The 16,163-nt window shown below is 42.7% G+C and overlaps 1 protein-coding gene across 16 annotated transcripts in view; it reads right to left on the bottom strand.

The window, feature by feature from the left end:
• The window catches only part of KIAA1217 (KIAA1217 ortholog), a 312,344-nt gene that overhangs the window by 143,650 nt on the left and 152,531 nt on the right, over nt 1–16,163 (bottom strand). For all 16 annotated transcript variants that reach the window (XM_090266607.1, XM_090266611.1, XM_090266612.1 and 13 more), the window contains one exon: nt 10,602–10,800. In XM_090266607.1, the coding sequence (XP_090122733.1) occupies nt 10,602–10,800 (199 nt within the window). The remainder of the gene's footprint in view (nt 1–10,601; nt 10,801–16,163) is intronic.

The raw sequence follows: 16,163 nt of genomic DNA, 5'->3' as shown, positions 1-16,163 counted from the left end.
GCTGGTTCCTTCTGTAGCCTTTTCTCTTGGCTTGTATGTGGCTGTCTTCTCCTGTGTCCTCACAGGGCTGGCCCTCTGTGTGTGTCTGTGTCCTAACCTCCTCTTCTCACACACCGCCTGGCTGGTGTGGCTCAGAGGATTGAATGCCAGCCTGCAAACCAAACAGTCACCAGTTCGACTCCCAGTCAGGGCACAAGCCTGGGTTGCGGCCCAGGTTGCTCAGCTGGGGGCGTGCAAGAGGCAACAACACTTTGATGTTTCTCTCTCTATCTTTCTCCCTCCCTTCTCCTCTCTCTGAAAATAAATACATAAAATCTTAAAAAATAAACTAACTAAATAACACCAGTCATACTGGATGAGGGCCCCCCCAACTGATCACGTTGTAATTTAGTTACCTCTTTAAAGACCCTATCTCTAAATACACTCACATTCTGAGGTACTGGGGTAGGTGAGGACTTCAAATTATGAATGTGGGGGGATACAATTAGGCAATGAAAGCCTTTAAAGGAGCAGCTCATACTGACAAGAACAGAGGCACCACCATCATGGCAGTACCTCGCAGGGCAGGGAGGGAGCGGGGGGCAGTCACCTGCTGTCCTATTCAAAATCAGCTTTTGGATGGAGAATGAGTCCCCTAGTGGTCCAGGTAGGATCTCATATCCAGAATCCAAGACAGCTTAATTGCAATCTTGTATCACAGAGCTAATTTAAGAAATCTGACGGGGAAGCAACCTGGACCCTTCACCAATTCCTTTGCCCCAGAAGACATGTGTCTATCCTCTAATAATGCAGAATGTGTTTTTTTCTCCCCAAATGTAAAAAGCTTCCAAAAATATCAGTTTCCAGATGTCAGCAGGCAGCCCTCTGAAGGTCACTGCTAGGATGAGAGCACTACAGATGAAGTTCTACTCGGGTGTACAACATAAAGCTGGAGTGCATCTTATTATTATTTTTACTGTTTATTAGGATATTCTTTAAAGGTAGACAAAAAAATGTGTGGGAACTCTTACAGAATTAGATGAACATAAAGGATTATATTTTAAAGTCAGTTTTTAAAGGACAAATTAACTTGGGAAAAAATTTTAAGGGTGCAATGAACCTTGCATTTACAAAAAAATATAGCAAGACTTTGTCAAAAGATTTTAGGTAGAGTTTTCATAGCAGAGGAAAATAAGAGACTGACAAACTAAATGTCTTCCCTGTAAGTAGTTCAAGGACATTTTGTTAATGTCTCTAGTTCCAACAAAACCAAAGTAGAGCATATCAGAGTATGTCACTTGAATTCAGGTACTTCCTATCCCATTCCTGGAGAGAGTACACAGTAACAGCCAGCATTATTAGAAAATATAGAACATCTGGAATATTCTCATCATAGAAGAGATTCCTTCTCTAACTTATTTTTTGTTGTTCAAAGATTTCAACAACAACCTGCCCCTCAAATTTTCTTCTCCACCTGAAGTTACCCACCTGCTAAGACAGAGTACCCAGGGGCCAATCATCTGAGGGTCAGGTGAATTATCAAGACTACAACAACTTTTTCCATGTATCAGATTAGATCACCAGAAATCTGTAGAGTTCAAAAGACATGGCTTCATGCTATGCCTTGGATTTTGAGATTTTATATAAAGATATGAAAAACTTTTCATAAAACATCTGGTAAATATAACTGTCGACTACATAATACAATGTCAACTACATGAGTTCTTGGAATGTAATTTTTTAGAACTTTTTTTTCTAGTATGCCAGTATAAACCTGTTCTTAAATAATGAACTCTACTTGATTCATTACATTTCTCCTTTTATCTACAGTTTTGTAATTTTATCATGTAAGTACTTTATTTTTAAGTATATTTTCTATTATGCTATTACAGTTGTCCCTATTTTGCCCCCTTTGACCCCGCTCTGCCCAGTACCCCTCTTCCCTCTAACAATCCCCCACCTTGTAGTTCATGCCCATGGGTTGCCTGTGTTCTTTGGCTTCTCCATTTCCAATACTATGTATTCTAAACATTCCCCTGTCTATTTTGTTACTACAAATTATGCTTCTTAATCCCTGCACCTTTCCTGCCCATTCTTCCCCTTCCCCCTCCCACCTGATAACCCTCCAAATGATCTCCATACACCTATGATTCTGTTCCTGTTCTGGTTGTTTGCTTAGTTTTTTTCTTTTGTTTTTGTTTTTTAAGATTCAGTTGTTGATAGTTGTGAATTTGTTGCCTTTTTAATGTTCATGGTGTTAATGTTCTTCTTTTTCTTAAATAAGTCTCTTGAACATTTCATGTAATAATGCCTTGATGATGATGAGCTCCTTTGGCTTTAGCTTTACTTTGTCTGGGAAGCACTTTATCTGCCCTTCCATTCTGAATGATGGCTTTGCTGGATAGAGTAATCCAGGTTGTAGGTCCTTGCTTTCCAACGCTTGGAATAACTCTTGCCTGCAATGTTTCTTTTGAGAAATCAGCTGACAGTTACGTCCTTTGTAGGTAACTCTCTGCTTTTCTCTTGCTGCTTTTAAGATTCTCTCTTTATCTTTAGCCTTTGGCATTTTAATTATGATGTATCTTGGTGTGGTCCTCTTTGGGTCCAAATTGTTTGGGACTCTCTGTGCTTCCTAGACTTGTATGTCTATTTCCTTTGCCAAATTAGGGAAGTTTTCTCTCATTATTTTTTCAAATGAGTTTTCAATTTCTCCCTCTTCCTCTTCTCCTTCTGGCACTCTTATGATTCGGTTATTGGTCTGGCAGTTCTGGCTGTTTAAAGTTGTCCCAGAGGTTCCTAAGCCTCTCCTTGTTTTTTTGTTTTTGTTTTTTCATTTCTTGTTTCTTCATTCTCTACTGGTTGATTGTTTATTTCTTCCTTATGTTCCAATTCATTGATTTGAACCCCGGCTTCCTTCCCTTTACTGTTGCTTCTCTGTGGACTTTTCTTTATTTCATTTAGTGTAACCTTCATTTCTTCCTTTATGTTGTTGCAGTACTCAATGAGTTCTCTGAGCATCCTCATCAGCAGTGTTTTGAACTTTGCATCTGATAGCTTATCTATCTCCATTTCATTTAGTTCTTTTACTGGGGTTTTGTTCTGTTTTTTCATTTGGGCCATATTTCTTTGTCTCTTCAATTTGGCAGCCTCCCTATGTTTGTTTCTGTGTATTAGGTAGAGCTGCTTTGACTCTCTGTTTTAGCATACCTATTAAGTTGTATGGAGCGGAGCCTCAGGTATTCACCAGGGCAAGGTGACCTGCTTCACCGCTTTGTGGCTCTGTGTGTGTGTGGATTTTTTTTTTTTTTTTTTTGGTGGGTGGTGGGGGAGCAGCTCAGAGAGAGGACAATGCTGCTGCCTGGCTTCTGGAAGTTTGCCCAGCACTTGCCCTGTTTCCAGTCACTTCATCTACTTCCCATATGCAACTGTCAACTTTCCAGCTGCTGCCCTGGTATTAAAACCCAGAGTGGATACATTCTAAGTCTGTGTGAGCCCTTTAAGCAGTGAAAATCTGGCATTTTTTTCTGCCATCCCAACCCCCACTCGTTTTTACAGTTAGAGGTTGGGGATTTATCTTCCCAGCACTGGAACCCTGAGCTGTTTGGTCTGGCCTAGGGCTGCAATCACTGGTTCCCAAGGTATCCCTCCTGATATTTATCCACCATACGTGAATCTGGGACCCTCCATTCCATCGCCGCCACTACCACCTCTCCATGCCACACCATGTCTCTGCCTGTGTCTGTGACACTGCCCCTCCTACCTTTCTGGATGAGTGTGGCTTCCTTATATCCTTGGTTGTCGGACTTCCATACAGCTTGATTTTTTGATGGTTCTGGGTGTTATCTGTTTTGAGATCTTGTTGTATTCTTTCTATGGTTGTGCAAGGAGGTGAAATGAGTCTGTCTTTGCCTCCATCTTGACCAGAAGTCCTCAGGTAAGTATATTTTAACAGTAGCAGAAGCCACTGGAACCATAAATTGACCAGAAGTTAAAATCTATCTCCTTTCTCTTTGCCTTGGCTGCAATTACAATGATTTTTATCTTAATTTCCCTGGACACATATTGTGCCCAACTGCTATTATATTAATTGTTGTTTTAATGATTCTTACATACTTTTATTATTTTTTGAATAAGCCAAATCATATCTATTTTGGATGTAGAGACGTATAAATAACAGATAAAAATTGCCTTACCTTCTCTCATGTTGTCTTATTAAGACTTGATCAAGAGCTCTATTGTTGAATAAGAATATGTTTTCCATCAGAAAAAAAAAGAAAAAGAAATTTTCTAGGTGTCTGGGTTAGAATGAGATATCATGGCTTTGACAGAGACAGAAAGAAATATTTCACACTGCCTTATTGGTAGGTTAATTTTCTGAAATGGCTGTAGAAGTTAAACCCCATATCTCCACAACCAGCTATTTAACCTAATATTTCCACTTGTATTATTGAAACATTTTTATGTTAACTTTACAAAAAGGTGACCTGCAGTCCCAGGTTTTGGAACCCCCTGGCTATAGAAATAGCAGACCCCAAGTCTTCTCCAAGACTCCTCATCATACCCACCTACAGACCCTGGAAATAATCGTGGTGCTGGGAGGGCTCTAACCCTTGGAATCAATAAAATCTTCTATTCACCTCTGTTGATGTGTTCATACCCGTATCCTGTCTACAAAGTAATTCTAGAGATATTGGTAAAGACCATTGACCTTCTCAGGTACCTTATTAACTAAACAATTTCTGCCAAGTCTGAGAAATCATTCCAGTTTCAACCCAGGAATTGTAATAGCAAGAGATTTCAAAAGACATCTGACTAATTTTATTTTTTAACATAAGCACAAACACATCATGAGTCTACATAATCTTTTACAAGAACATTCTTTTTAATGGGTGAATGAGTCAAGTAAGTAAACTTGAATAAGTACTTCCTTCTCTCAGAAAGCCTCATATATGAAAATTCAGACTCATAAAGGAAAATTAGGGGTGATTACTTTTATCACAACAACTATTTCACTATACCAAAAGATTTCTTGAAATATTCCTTTTGGCAGTTAATTATCAGTCCCAGATCTATTTGTTTTCTTAAAGATTGATTCTGTTTATAAAAGCTACCTTTCAAGACATTCATTACATCAAGTGTAAGTAAGTTAAGAGGTAAACTTTTTGATTCACCTAATTTAGCCAAATTAAAATCTTAAATACCTCCTGTTGTATATAGAGAAAATTTCTTCAGAACTCCCTTCTCTTCCCTTCCTTTTCCCTCCCTTCCCTTCTTCTTTCTTCTTCTCTTTTTCTTCCTTCCTTCCTTTCCCATAACCCTGGTCTAGTCAATGTTTTTACTATGTATGTGTTAGTAGTTTAGCATAGCTCATTTTTTTCAATGAAATCTTAAACTACAATATTTATAGCAGAGAAAACTCCACAGTACTCTAGAGTTCTGAGGAACACAACTTGAAAACAACACCTCCAGTTCACTGCCAAGTCTGTAGAAGCTATTTGTCTGAACCTACTTGTACTTGTCATATTTTCTGAAATACCCAGAATAGGCAGTACCACAATTTCTACAAATGAGTAAATCAGGCACCTTGTATCAGTCAGGGTTCAACTGTAGAGAACCGAGCTAGTTTAAGCAAATAGAGATTTATTATGTGGTGTACAGAATTGTTAGGCTGGTTTTAACTATGGAACTGGGACACTGCAGAACCTATCTGACAAAGAGGAAGCTTCCCACCAACCCAGACAGCTGTGACTTCAAAGCCACACTGCCTTGAGCAGGAAGCTACCGAAAGGTACTAGAAAGCCAGGCCACACTCCAGCCCACAGTACTAGAAAAATGGATGCCTTGCACCCTGATTCTCAACACTATCAAGCTGGTGACTATGCCCTGGGACTTTGGTAAATGATGCAGAAGAAAATCCAAAAGCCTCCACAAATGCCTTGGTTCCTACTTCTGAAACCCAGTGCATTTGATATTCCAGAATGAGTCTGTTTTCCTCCTCCAACGCAAAGGCAGGCAAACCAGTAGGAGGCTGGAGTGGACCGTGCCAGCCAGTTGCCATATCCACCTCTCTCATATACTTAGTTCCCATACGAGAGAAAATACTCAGACCTTTTCTTTGATAGCACCCCAAAAAGGTCAGGAATGTGTCCCAAACCTATTGACCTATTATGAAACTCACTCTTATAAATTTTTGTTTTTATAATATTACTTTTTAATCACTACTAGCACTTAGAAAAAACAAATTCCATAAATGTTTCATTTACTCTATAGAGCAACACTACTTTTCATTGGTCTAAAATTTACTTCTATTTTAACTATCCATGAGATAAGGTTCATACGCAAATAATCTGAGTCTTACGTTCTTTGCTTTTGGCTTTTCACTTAGGAGATGGAAATTTTCTCAACCCTTTGCTCTAACCTCCTATCTGTTCTTGTGCACAAGAGGACAAATTCTGGCAACTACGAACCTCCTGTTCCTTAAATCCCCCCCTCTGCGAGGGAATGGTCACCATCGCTATTACTATGTAGGAATAAAAGAGCAGCCATGTAGATACTCAACAAGTCACACTCATGGGAGAAAGTTCACCCTCAATTAGTCTAAAATCCTCCTGAGCCATTTAAAATCATTCTTGCTTGTTGAGTCTGAGTGTTTAAGAGACAACTGGTTATAGAAATGGCAACACATCTGGCTGCTGGGCTGGTAAGGGGAGGTCTCTTTTCTAAGTGTCACATCCAAAATAGATCATGGACCTAAATGCACAATACATAAATATAAAACTTAGAGAAATTATTCAGGACTTTTACCATTGTGAAGAGTTATTTGACATAACCCCAAAAGCACAATCCATAAAAGGAAAAACTGATACAATGGACCTCCTCCAAAACAGGCCCCTTTAAGAGAACGAAAAGACAAGCTAACCATTCAGAATATGGTCAACACAGGCATCTGGCTATGGTAAGAAGGAAGTGCTGCTGCTCTTCTTGTTTTCACAGTTTTATTTTCAAATTCCTGAGCGCACACAGAAGGGAGGGAATGTCTTGTGGCTACTTTTCCCCCCGGCTGACTGTGGAGAGGCCAGACACCAGCCCCTGCCTATGGTCACATTCCAGACAGGCATTTACAAGACAGCGATGATTAAAAGGTAACGAATGACCCCATCATTGAGACCAAGACCTGATATCATCAGGGGGCCAGTTTTTCATGGAACTCATTTCTAAAACCAAACTTACTGCAAAGCAGTTTTTACTTTATTTTGTAGACTTCCTTCCTCCTCATCGTCTCCATTTTTGCTGAAGAGAGAGGGAAGGAGAAATTGTATAAATGTCACTGAGAAGAATTTTGTTTGGGCTTTGATGCGCAGCACAGGCAGGGACCCCAACACTCCACAGGAGTACAGATTTAGAGGTGTAGGTCACTGGAACCTGGCCATTCTATCAATCAGAGCTGCTGAGCAAATTTCCTTCTTTATTTCTCTGCCTCTTAAATCTCCAGGAATGGCTAGCTTGCCCTCGGCACCAGAAAGGACGCGTGTGTTGTGCTGTCATTCAGTCCTGCCTGCAGTCCCAGAACCCTCTTCCAAATGAGAGGCTCACATCCTGCCTGCAGGAAGGCATCCGAGGGAGAAGCTGGTACAGACACCAGCGATGGCTGACTTCTCTGTCCTAAACTGCAGCTGTGGCTCTCCCTCTTCTCTCCTCCATGTCTTCTAAAAGCCTCTGTGAGATGCACCCAACCTCCCTGTGCTCCTCCCATCCCCTAAATATGCTCAGGAAACAGCAAGGAGGAATCCGGCAAGTGGGAAAATGATTAAGCAGGCAGGTTGATCTGTAGGTGAGGGCTGTCTGAAGTGAGGGCTTCATCCCCTCCAGGGAGCAGTAGTGGATTGAGGATCTGTCTCCTCCGGGCTCCGCCCTCAGGGTGCCCAGGCCTCCTTGCTGTGTAGCCTGAGCTGAGGAAGGTCACATGTGTGCAGAGGAGTAGCCTGGGAACTGGGCTTGACCGGCCTCCTTCTGGGCTCTGAGGCTTTTGAGGCCACAGCAGTGGTATGTGTTGTTCCTGGGGTGACACGTGGGGCAGCCACGGAGTGAGGAGAGCGAGGCACTCTCTATGGGTACAAAATTTAAGGGCCCCCCAAATAGTAATCAAAATCAATAATAATTTATGTGATTAAAAAAAATTTAAATGAGTGCAAAAATCCATGATGAACAAACTAAGAAAATTTTAAATAAGGACAGGATCAACACGGCTTTGGGGGAGATCTTAAAATTTTGTGGGTTAAAGTAAAATGGCAGATGTACAGATACTAAAAGATACCCAGGTGTCCAAATGACACCAACACTGGGTTTGCAGGAGGTCCCAGTTCAGTATCTGATCTGCAGCCTCTGAGGCACGGAGACGCCAAGGGCTGGGAGACACCTGCTGCCCTGGGCTCCCAGCTCTTAGGACAGCCTGCTCTTCCCAGGGGCCCACGTCTTGTGTTAAATAAAGCCAGGCACACGGGTTTTCCTGAACATTAAGCTGAACGAGGCCCCTGACAGGGAGACTGTGTTTAGACTCTCTGACTCACTTTCCTGTTTATTTCCCATCAAGGCTCAATTAAATTACTCCACAAGGCCAGGTGTGGCTGGAAGGACATTCCCAAACAGGCCACCAAGAGGCGATCAAGGTTAGCACCAATGCCACTGGTTTAATGCCAGTTCATTTTCTGGACGCACAGCTCCCCTTGCTTGGTCAGACTTCTCATTCCTCTCTCCTCACTGTTCCTTTGTTTTTATCCAGGAATTATAAAAATTCCACGCCGAAAGCCCCTTGTAAGTTGGAAGAATAAACATCCCGGATGCTCTTTTTAATCAGCTGTGACTCCACACTTGCAGGAACTTTATAGCAAGGTGTGCTCAGAGTAAAACTCAGAGTTTTGCAGAAGGGCAGCCACATCAAGAGAAAACACCAACCACCCTCAGTAAGCCTTAGGGCAAGGCTGCCATTCGCTCCAGCAGCCTCTCTGCCCTTAGGCTTGCTTCCCAGAGCTGCCAGTATCTACCTGCACTGCCAACTGCGTTTGGATGCCGGGAACTTCCTGCCTGCCAGACAAAGAGTCCATTATCCTACAGGCCCAGTGTCCTGCAGGTATGGGGGAAGGTAAAGAGACATTTATTCTTATCTTCACTTTATTTTGCCAAACACAGACTATGTTTACAGAGAATTGAACCTCACTCGTTTCCTGCAAAGCACAATGGAGAAATTCCACTCCTTAGCTGGCTCCTGCTGCTCTTGCTTCAAGCATGAGTGGGCTTAGGAGAGCAGGAGGCTCCATAATCCAGCTGCAAAGCCCCAGCCTGGTAGCAGGGTAGAAGCCTGTGTGCTCCTGGCACTGCCCTGGCCCAGGTGCTCTTTTGGTATATCCCACCCTTTTGTGTCCCTTGCCTTCGTTTATAAATGAGGCAATAGGAACTGAAGGCCTAGACTAACCGCTTCTGCCATTTAATTAACTTTGTGACCTCCAAAAATTAAAAAACTAAAAAACAACACATTTTCTGTGGCATTTTTCTCTCATTTGTGAAATGGGAAACTTGGATTCTAAGTGAAAATGAAGTATATAAAGTGAATGTTAAAAATTAATATCGATAAAATGAATAATAAGAGGCTATTTTTGTTTTTGTTTTTTTAGTACAATGTCTGAACCCAATCTCACCACCTGCAAGTGAGAAACAAATTCAGGACACCTCCTCACATCTTTCTGCTCTTTTCTTCTTCAAGCAAAGCATTTGCTAGGTTTTCCAAGGCAGAATTTAGCTGTCCTGTGCATGGGGCCAAACCCTGAAGCATTTTCAGGTTGACCCAGTTGCTGTCCCCTCTTCCCCTGACCCCATCTGTCTGCAAATGCAGGCTCCAAGTGGGAACCTTGAAATGGCAGGTTAAGCAACCGGCACAATTGGCAAAGAGGTCTATATCCTCATAATCTGTACATTTTGTTAAAAGACCAGAAAAAATTGCAGAGCAAGATAGAAAGTGAATATCCAATATGAAAATGATTAAGTCGTAAGGCAGAAAGAGAGAAACCTCCTGCTTTTCTTAAAAGCTTGTTGAAAGGAAATGCTAGGCCAAATGCGTGCCAAGCCCCTCTATCCTTTCGTGTGGTGGTGGGATGAACAGCCCAAGTTCACAACTTTCACCAACATCTATGGAGTTTCAGCCACATTGCACCTCTTCTTCCTGGAGCCATTCACCTCCTCCTCTGGACTGCTAGACAGTTGCAGGGCTCATACCCCCACTGGCCGGGCTTCTGAGATGAGGAAGGTGGTTCCGGAGGAACAACACTCATTCTGGTCTGTCCCCTGCTGTATCCTGTACCAGGAACAAAGGCAAGTACTGCTAGCACTCTGGCTCGAGTGGCCAAGCCCAGCCAGGTCTGGATGTGCCCAGTCCCAAAGACATCTTAGACTTGCTGCTTCCCCGGCAGGCAAGTCTTTGTTTGATGTTCAAGGCATGAAGTTTCTTAGCACTTGTGCTTTTACAAACCAAGATCACATTAACATTCCCTTGCAAGGATATGTGTTCAGAAGTATAAAAACAGATGCAGGCAGTAATAAAGGGACATCAGAAATTGCTTTTTGAGGCTCACCCAGAGATCTTTCTTTCGTCTGGTTGGTCGTTCTCACCACGGGAAGGCTCGCTCGAGTCCGGCTGCCTCTGGAAAAGGGACTTGGAGCTTCTCCCTCAGACATGGCTTCCAGAGAATCACCAGAGGCCTCTGATAAATGCTCGACTGGCTCGCCCAAATTGGGAGGTTGAGGACTGTGAGACAGTTTGGGGCTTCTTGTCTGCAGAGGGCATTTAAAAGAAAGTGGAAAAACAAACTATTATTAATTATGCTAAAAATATTTTTACTGTTATCAAGGCTTGCCAATCTACAAAAATAATATAGCAAGGGGAGGAAGTCCGTCACAAGGAATGGATAGAACTAAAGACCTAGTAGGTCAAGTTCCAGTTGTAAAAGTTACTGGAAAAAAAAAATTGTCCCTGAGCATTCCATTAAGATTTTTATCACTGAATATGTACCTTTAAAATGCCATTTTGAACAAGGCATTGAGGATAAGCCACATTATAGGAAAGAATGACAGCGTATCAATTCCTTTTGCCAAACAAATTCTGACAGTTGTTATCATAATAAAAGGGATTGTGCACATTTATATACAACCACGCACCCTATAACCATGTTTTGGTCACTGATTAACTGCAAACACATAAGATTTTACACAACCTAGGTGTGTAGTAGGCTACACTATCTAGGTTTGTGTAAGTGCACTCGATGATGTTCACACAATGACAAAATCGCCTAATCATGCATTTCTCAGAACACATTCCCATCCTTAAAAGGCACGTGACTATACACCTAAATGGATAATGCATTTACACTGAACACAACTGGTCCTTTAAAGTCTTATATCAAGAAGACTTCCAAAATCAATAACCTAAGATTGTGAGGGACATATTTATATCACAGTTGAACTTTCTTTTGAGACACAAATCCTAAAAATAAGATTATGTCTGGCTTTGGTTATTACCTTGCCAATCAGCAGGAAGCATGTATAACTTACACAACATATATAATTGAATTTCTCTCTTACTGAAATTGCCAGAAATAGGATATGTAAAACGCTTATAACTTATTAGTCAATAACGTTCCTTGACCATGTATTACTGGTTGAGCACTGTGGAAGATGCAGAAAAACAGAATTGTGGCCTGATGTCAGAGTTTCAAAATTAATAGATGAAATTAGCAAAGGACAACAAATAACACAATATATCATATAATTAAATGTAAACTATGGACTGTGTGGTACATCCATTCATACTTTCAACAGACATCTGTTGAGCATCCGCCATGCCCTGGCGCTACGCTAGGCCTGGGGACAGGAGATTGCACAGACAGACATGACTCCATCCTGATGGTGCTTACGGTCCAGTCCGGTGACAGACATTGCAGACAAACTAAAGGTGCAACCAGAGTGTATATATAACCCAGACTGCTGATGGTGGTGGTGGTGGGGGTTGCAAATGGGTGGAGGGTTAGAAAAACAAGTAAACTGTGATTTCAAGAATGAGGGAAGTTGAGAGGAAGGGGGAAGCCACAGGAGAGGGATGAAAAGCAGGAGAGCCACTCAGGTGGAGGGAACAGTACATGCTAAATGCCTAAGGCAGAAAGAAGAGGCAAGCACTGGAGGCTTGGTGGGCTGGAGTCCCACAGGGACCAGAACACACACAGGCCTGGAGTCAAGGTGAGAATTCTCAGCTTGATTCCAAGGTACCAGAACATCATTTAGGCAGGAAAAAGGCTCAGGGGGCCAGGATCAGATACCTTTTAGAGGATCACTCTGTTTTCGTGTAGAAGTCACAGACTATACATGTAGATAGTCAGAGAAAGGGAATCCATGAAATTGGGGGGTAGTATGCTGAATGAATGTATTATATCAGCTTTCTCCTCCCACCACCTGCCCTGACTTGTACCTTCCAGGTGGCAAACTGATCTGAGTTAATCAGGTAGGTGAGTTTTCACTTCATAAGATGCCAAAGGTACTGATGGGCTGGTGGTGGGATATATGACTTGTATATATATACTGTTAGTGTTTCTGGTAGTCAATTTTTTGGTTTGTTTGCATTCCTTAATTTTAAGTCTTCCTAAGGATGTCAAAGCATTTTGAAGTTAGGCCCTGAGGCCTTTAACTGTCAAGGCAGGACCAGCTCTCTGGGTGTGTAGCCTGTGCAGTCACACAGGGCCCTGTCCTTGAAAGGGTTTCATGGTTGGTTTCACGCTCTGTAGTGGCTGTCTTGAAATTCGTACACTGATAATTACATAGCCAGAATTGCCTCAGGCTCCAGCTACAAGGTTCTTCCAGGAATGCTCAGATGTGCCTGACACTCTAAGGGAACCCTTAGAGAGTGTGGTGATCAGCTTTTATCCCATCTTTCTTCCTAAAAGTACAAGGACACTCCTCTTGGCAGGATGCCTGCACCGCATCACACCTCTCAGGACCTTTCCATGGGGGAGACAGGAATAAGGTCGGCACGCAGCACCCTGCATCCCCTTCAATGCAGGATGTGGCTTCGGGGAAGTGGGCAACCAGGTGTTCCATAGGAAATTCTCAGCTCAGATTATATACCAATAACAGGGCCAGAAAGAATACCCACTGACAGTTAAATTGTAACTTTGGGTTAATTTTTCTGAACAAGCCTCCAAAGTGGTTACTCACAGATTTGTTTCTTATAAAATTTGCTTCTGTTAGGAAGATTAAGATCTGGCTTTGGCACTCTTTAAGAGTATTATTTGACTAGAAAAACCAATCTTACATCACTGCACAGCTCACCAATATTTGCATATGTTCATATGGTCTTCAATGAAGTACACTGAACAATGAAACTGGTTACTTTTTTTGCTTAGTAGAATATCAAGGTCAGATGTCCTCAACCCTGACTTAAAAAAAAAAAAAAAAAAGACATTCAGTTTAGCCAACTAGCTATGGAATATTACTTGAAGCAACATGGTTTCATTTAGAACCTCTGTTGTTTGATCATCTTTGCAGCCTATCAGAGACGCAATGCACTTAATGAGTTGTCATTTTCCATTGCAAAAGGCAATAATCCTTGAAGAAATCAAAATTAAATTTTCTTTTCTTGTTTAGGGTCATCATAGTGGTCATATGTATAAAAATAAAGATGTAAAGGCTAAATCTTCATTTTCAACTTTCTGTCCACAGCTACTCAGTTCCAAAAATAAACTCCTCCCCTCATTTTTATGTCACTCATTTTCTCACTGCAAACTATTATTGCATATTAGCAATCTCCCCACATGGTACCCTCCCCTCTGATGCCAGCTTGCTGCTGAGACATCAGTTAGTGCAAAGAAAAGACAATGGAAATTGCTGACACCAGTGTCAAATACCCTATGATTTTTGAAAAGAGAAGTAAAAAGCATTTGAAACAGGGATTCGGTGCTCAGCAAAGGGCTAGGCTCCAGGGGTTAGAAGTGCTGTATATGGTTCTTGAGCTCATAATGCTTTTAAGGTAAGAGTTTTGGACTAACGGCAATGTACACTTAACATCTAGATGAGAAGAGCTAAGAGGTGTGTCACTGTGAGTGCAGAAGGGCTTTGGGGGTAAGTGTTGACATTAAAGGGTGAGTTGGGAGAAGAGGAAGAACATGGGTGAGAAGTGCTAAGGGGCACACTGAGCTAGGTCACTTGCTTCCGTTCTCAGGTCTTCGTGCACTCAAGGGACATACAAGAGGAGAAGGCAGGAAGACTAAGTTTTTCTCCCCACTGTGCACACTCTGAGGAATGGGAGCCTGATGTCTTTCTCTGCTCCTTCAACTAAGCTAACAGATGCACATCATCCAATAGTTGAGTACCAAGTCACTCCCTTCCACAGGCAACCTCATGGCAGGATTCTGCTTCCTGCAATCCTTTCCAGTAATACTGAATACATAAAAAAGTTCCACTCTTATTAACTGACTTGACACTTAGACATTTTTTAAAGGGTTCCTGCTCCCAAACAATGTTCCCCTTCTCCAAGGAATCCTTCCCTGCCCACATGAATAAGCCCCTGAAGCCCAGTGTTCCATATCTAGAGTCAACATACTTTGTAGCTTCTCTGGGACAATTCCGCTTAATACCTGCTGTTCTAATGTTATTATTAGTAGTAGTAACTCCTTTCATTCTCAAATGTACACTGGCTTGAACAATAAAGTGTATGGTCCCCACTCCAAGCCCCATCTCAGATAACTGGACCAAGCACCACCCAGGAAACTCCAGAGCCTGTGCACCCAGTGGACAGCTACAGACCACGTCGGAGCACCACCACTCTGCTCGTGCATAGCTGATCCTCCGTGGAGGGTAGAGGTTGCTAGTCAGTGGTCACAGCCAATCCTTGCAGCTGACTGGCCTGGGAAAATCTCTCCCATTGACCTGCCAACAGCAATCAAAGCTCAGTACAAGAGGAGGGTGTACTCATTCCACAGGAAGGGTGCATGCATCTCAAGCGCCCAGCTTGGGTGATAAGAGAGGCTGTGCCACTGAACCCAATAAGACACCTACTACATTAGACCATGCTACCAACAGGGAGTCATAGCAGATCTACCTAATACATAGAAACAAACACAGGGAGGCTGCCAAAATGAGGAGACAAAGAAACATGGCCCAAATGAAAGAACAGATCAAAACTCCAGTAAAGAACTAAATGACGACTTCCGGCCAAGATGGAGGTGTAGACAGACATGCTGAGTCTCCCTCACAACTAAGAAGGAATACAACTACCTCAAAACTAGAGACAACCAGAAGTTCCAGAAAATCAAGCTGCATGGAAGTCCAACAAAGATATAAAGAGGAAATACTCATGCAGACAGGTAGGCGAGGCAGAGCCAGGGTGAGGAGGACACAGTGTGGGGGTGGCAGCAGCAGCGGTGGAAAGCACAGTCACACATTTTTAAAAGTCAGTAGGGACACCTGGGGAGCATTCCCAGCTCCTCACAAGAGCTTGCAGCTCACGGTCCCAGCACTGGAGAAAATCAGGCCTCATTGCTTCTGACTGTGCAGACCAGCGAGGGTTGTGGTGGAGGCAGAAACTGCTGGTCTCAGCAGAGTCTGCTTGTTTAAAGAGCACCCACAGTCCTAGAACATCCGCAGATGCACCCACTCTGGGAACGATGTCCAGGGCAACAGCTAGAGGGGTGCCAGTCTGGTGCAGAAGTGGGAGAGGTGCCTGGAAAAGGGGCAAGTGCTGGGCAGGCAGCATTGTTCCCTCTCGGACCCCTTCCCCACATACAGCGCCACAACGTGGTGAAACAGGTTGCCCTGTACTGATGAATCCCTAAGGCTCCGCCCCTTACAACATAACAGGTGCGACAGCTCTACCTGGGACGCGGAGACAAACAAATGCAGGAGCCTGTCAAGATGAGGACACAGAGAGATATGGCCCAAAAGGGGGAACGGATCAAGGTTCCAGTGGGAGAACTAAGAGACGAGCAGATAGTCAACCTAACAGATGAGGAGATAGACAACCTAACAGATGCAGAGTTTAAAACATTGGTGATAAAGATGCTCATAGGATTGACAGATATGCGTTAGTATGGCAAATGCATAAGAGAAGAAACGAAGGCTATGCTAAAAGAAACGAAGGAAAATTCACACAA

Source organism: Furipterus horrens, unplaced genomic scaffold, assembly GCF_987537825.1.
Source record: "Furipterus horrens unplaced genomic scaffold, mFurHor1.1.pri manual_scaffold_2, whole genome shotgun sequence".
NCBI lineage: Eukaryota > Metazoa > Chordata > Mammalia > Chiroptera > Furipteridae > Furipterus > Furipterus horrens.
Note: the sequence above shows the minus strand (reverse complement) of the source record. Positions and strands in the feature narration are given on the sequence as shown.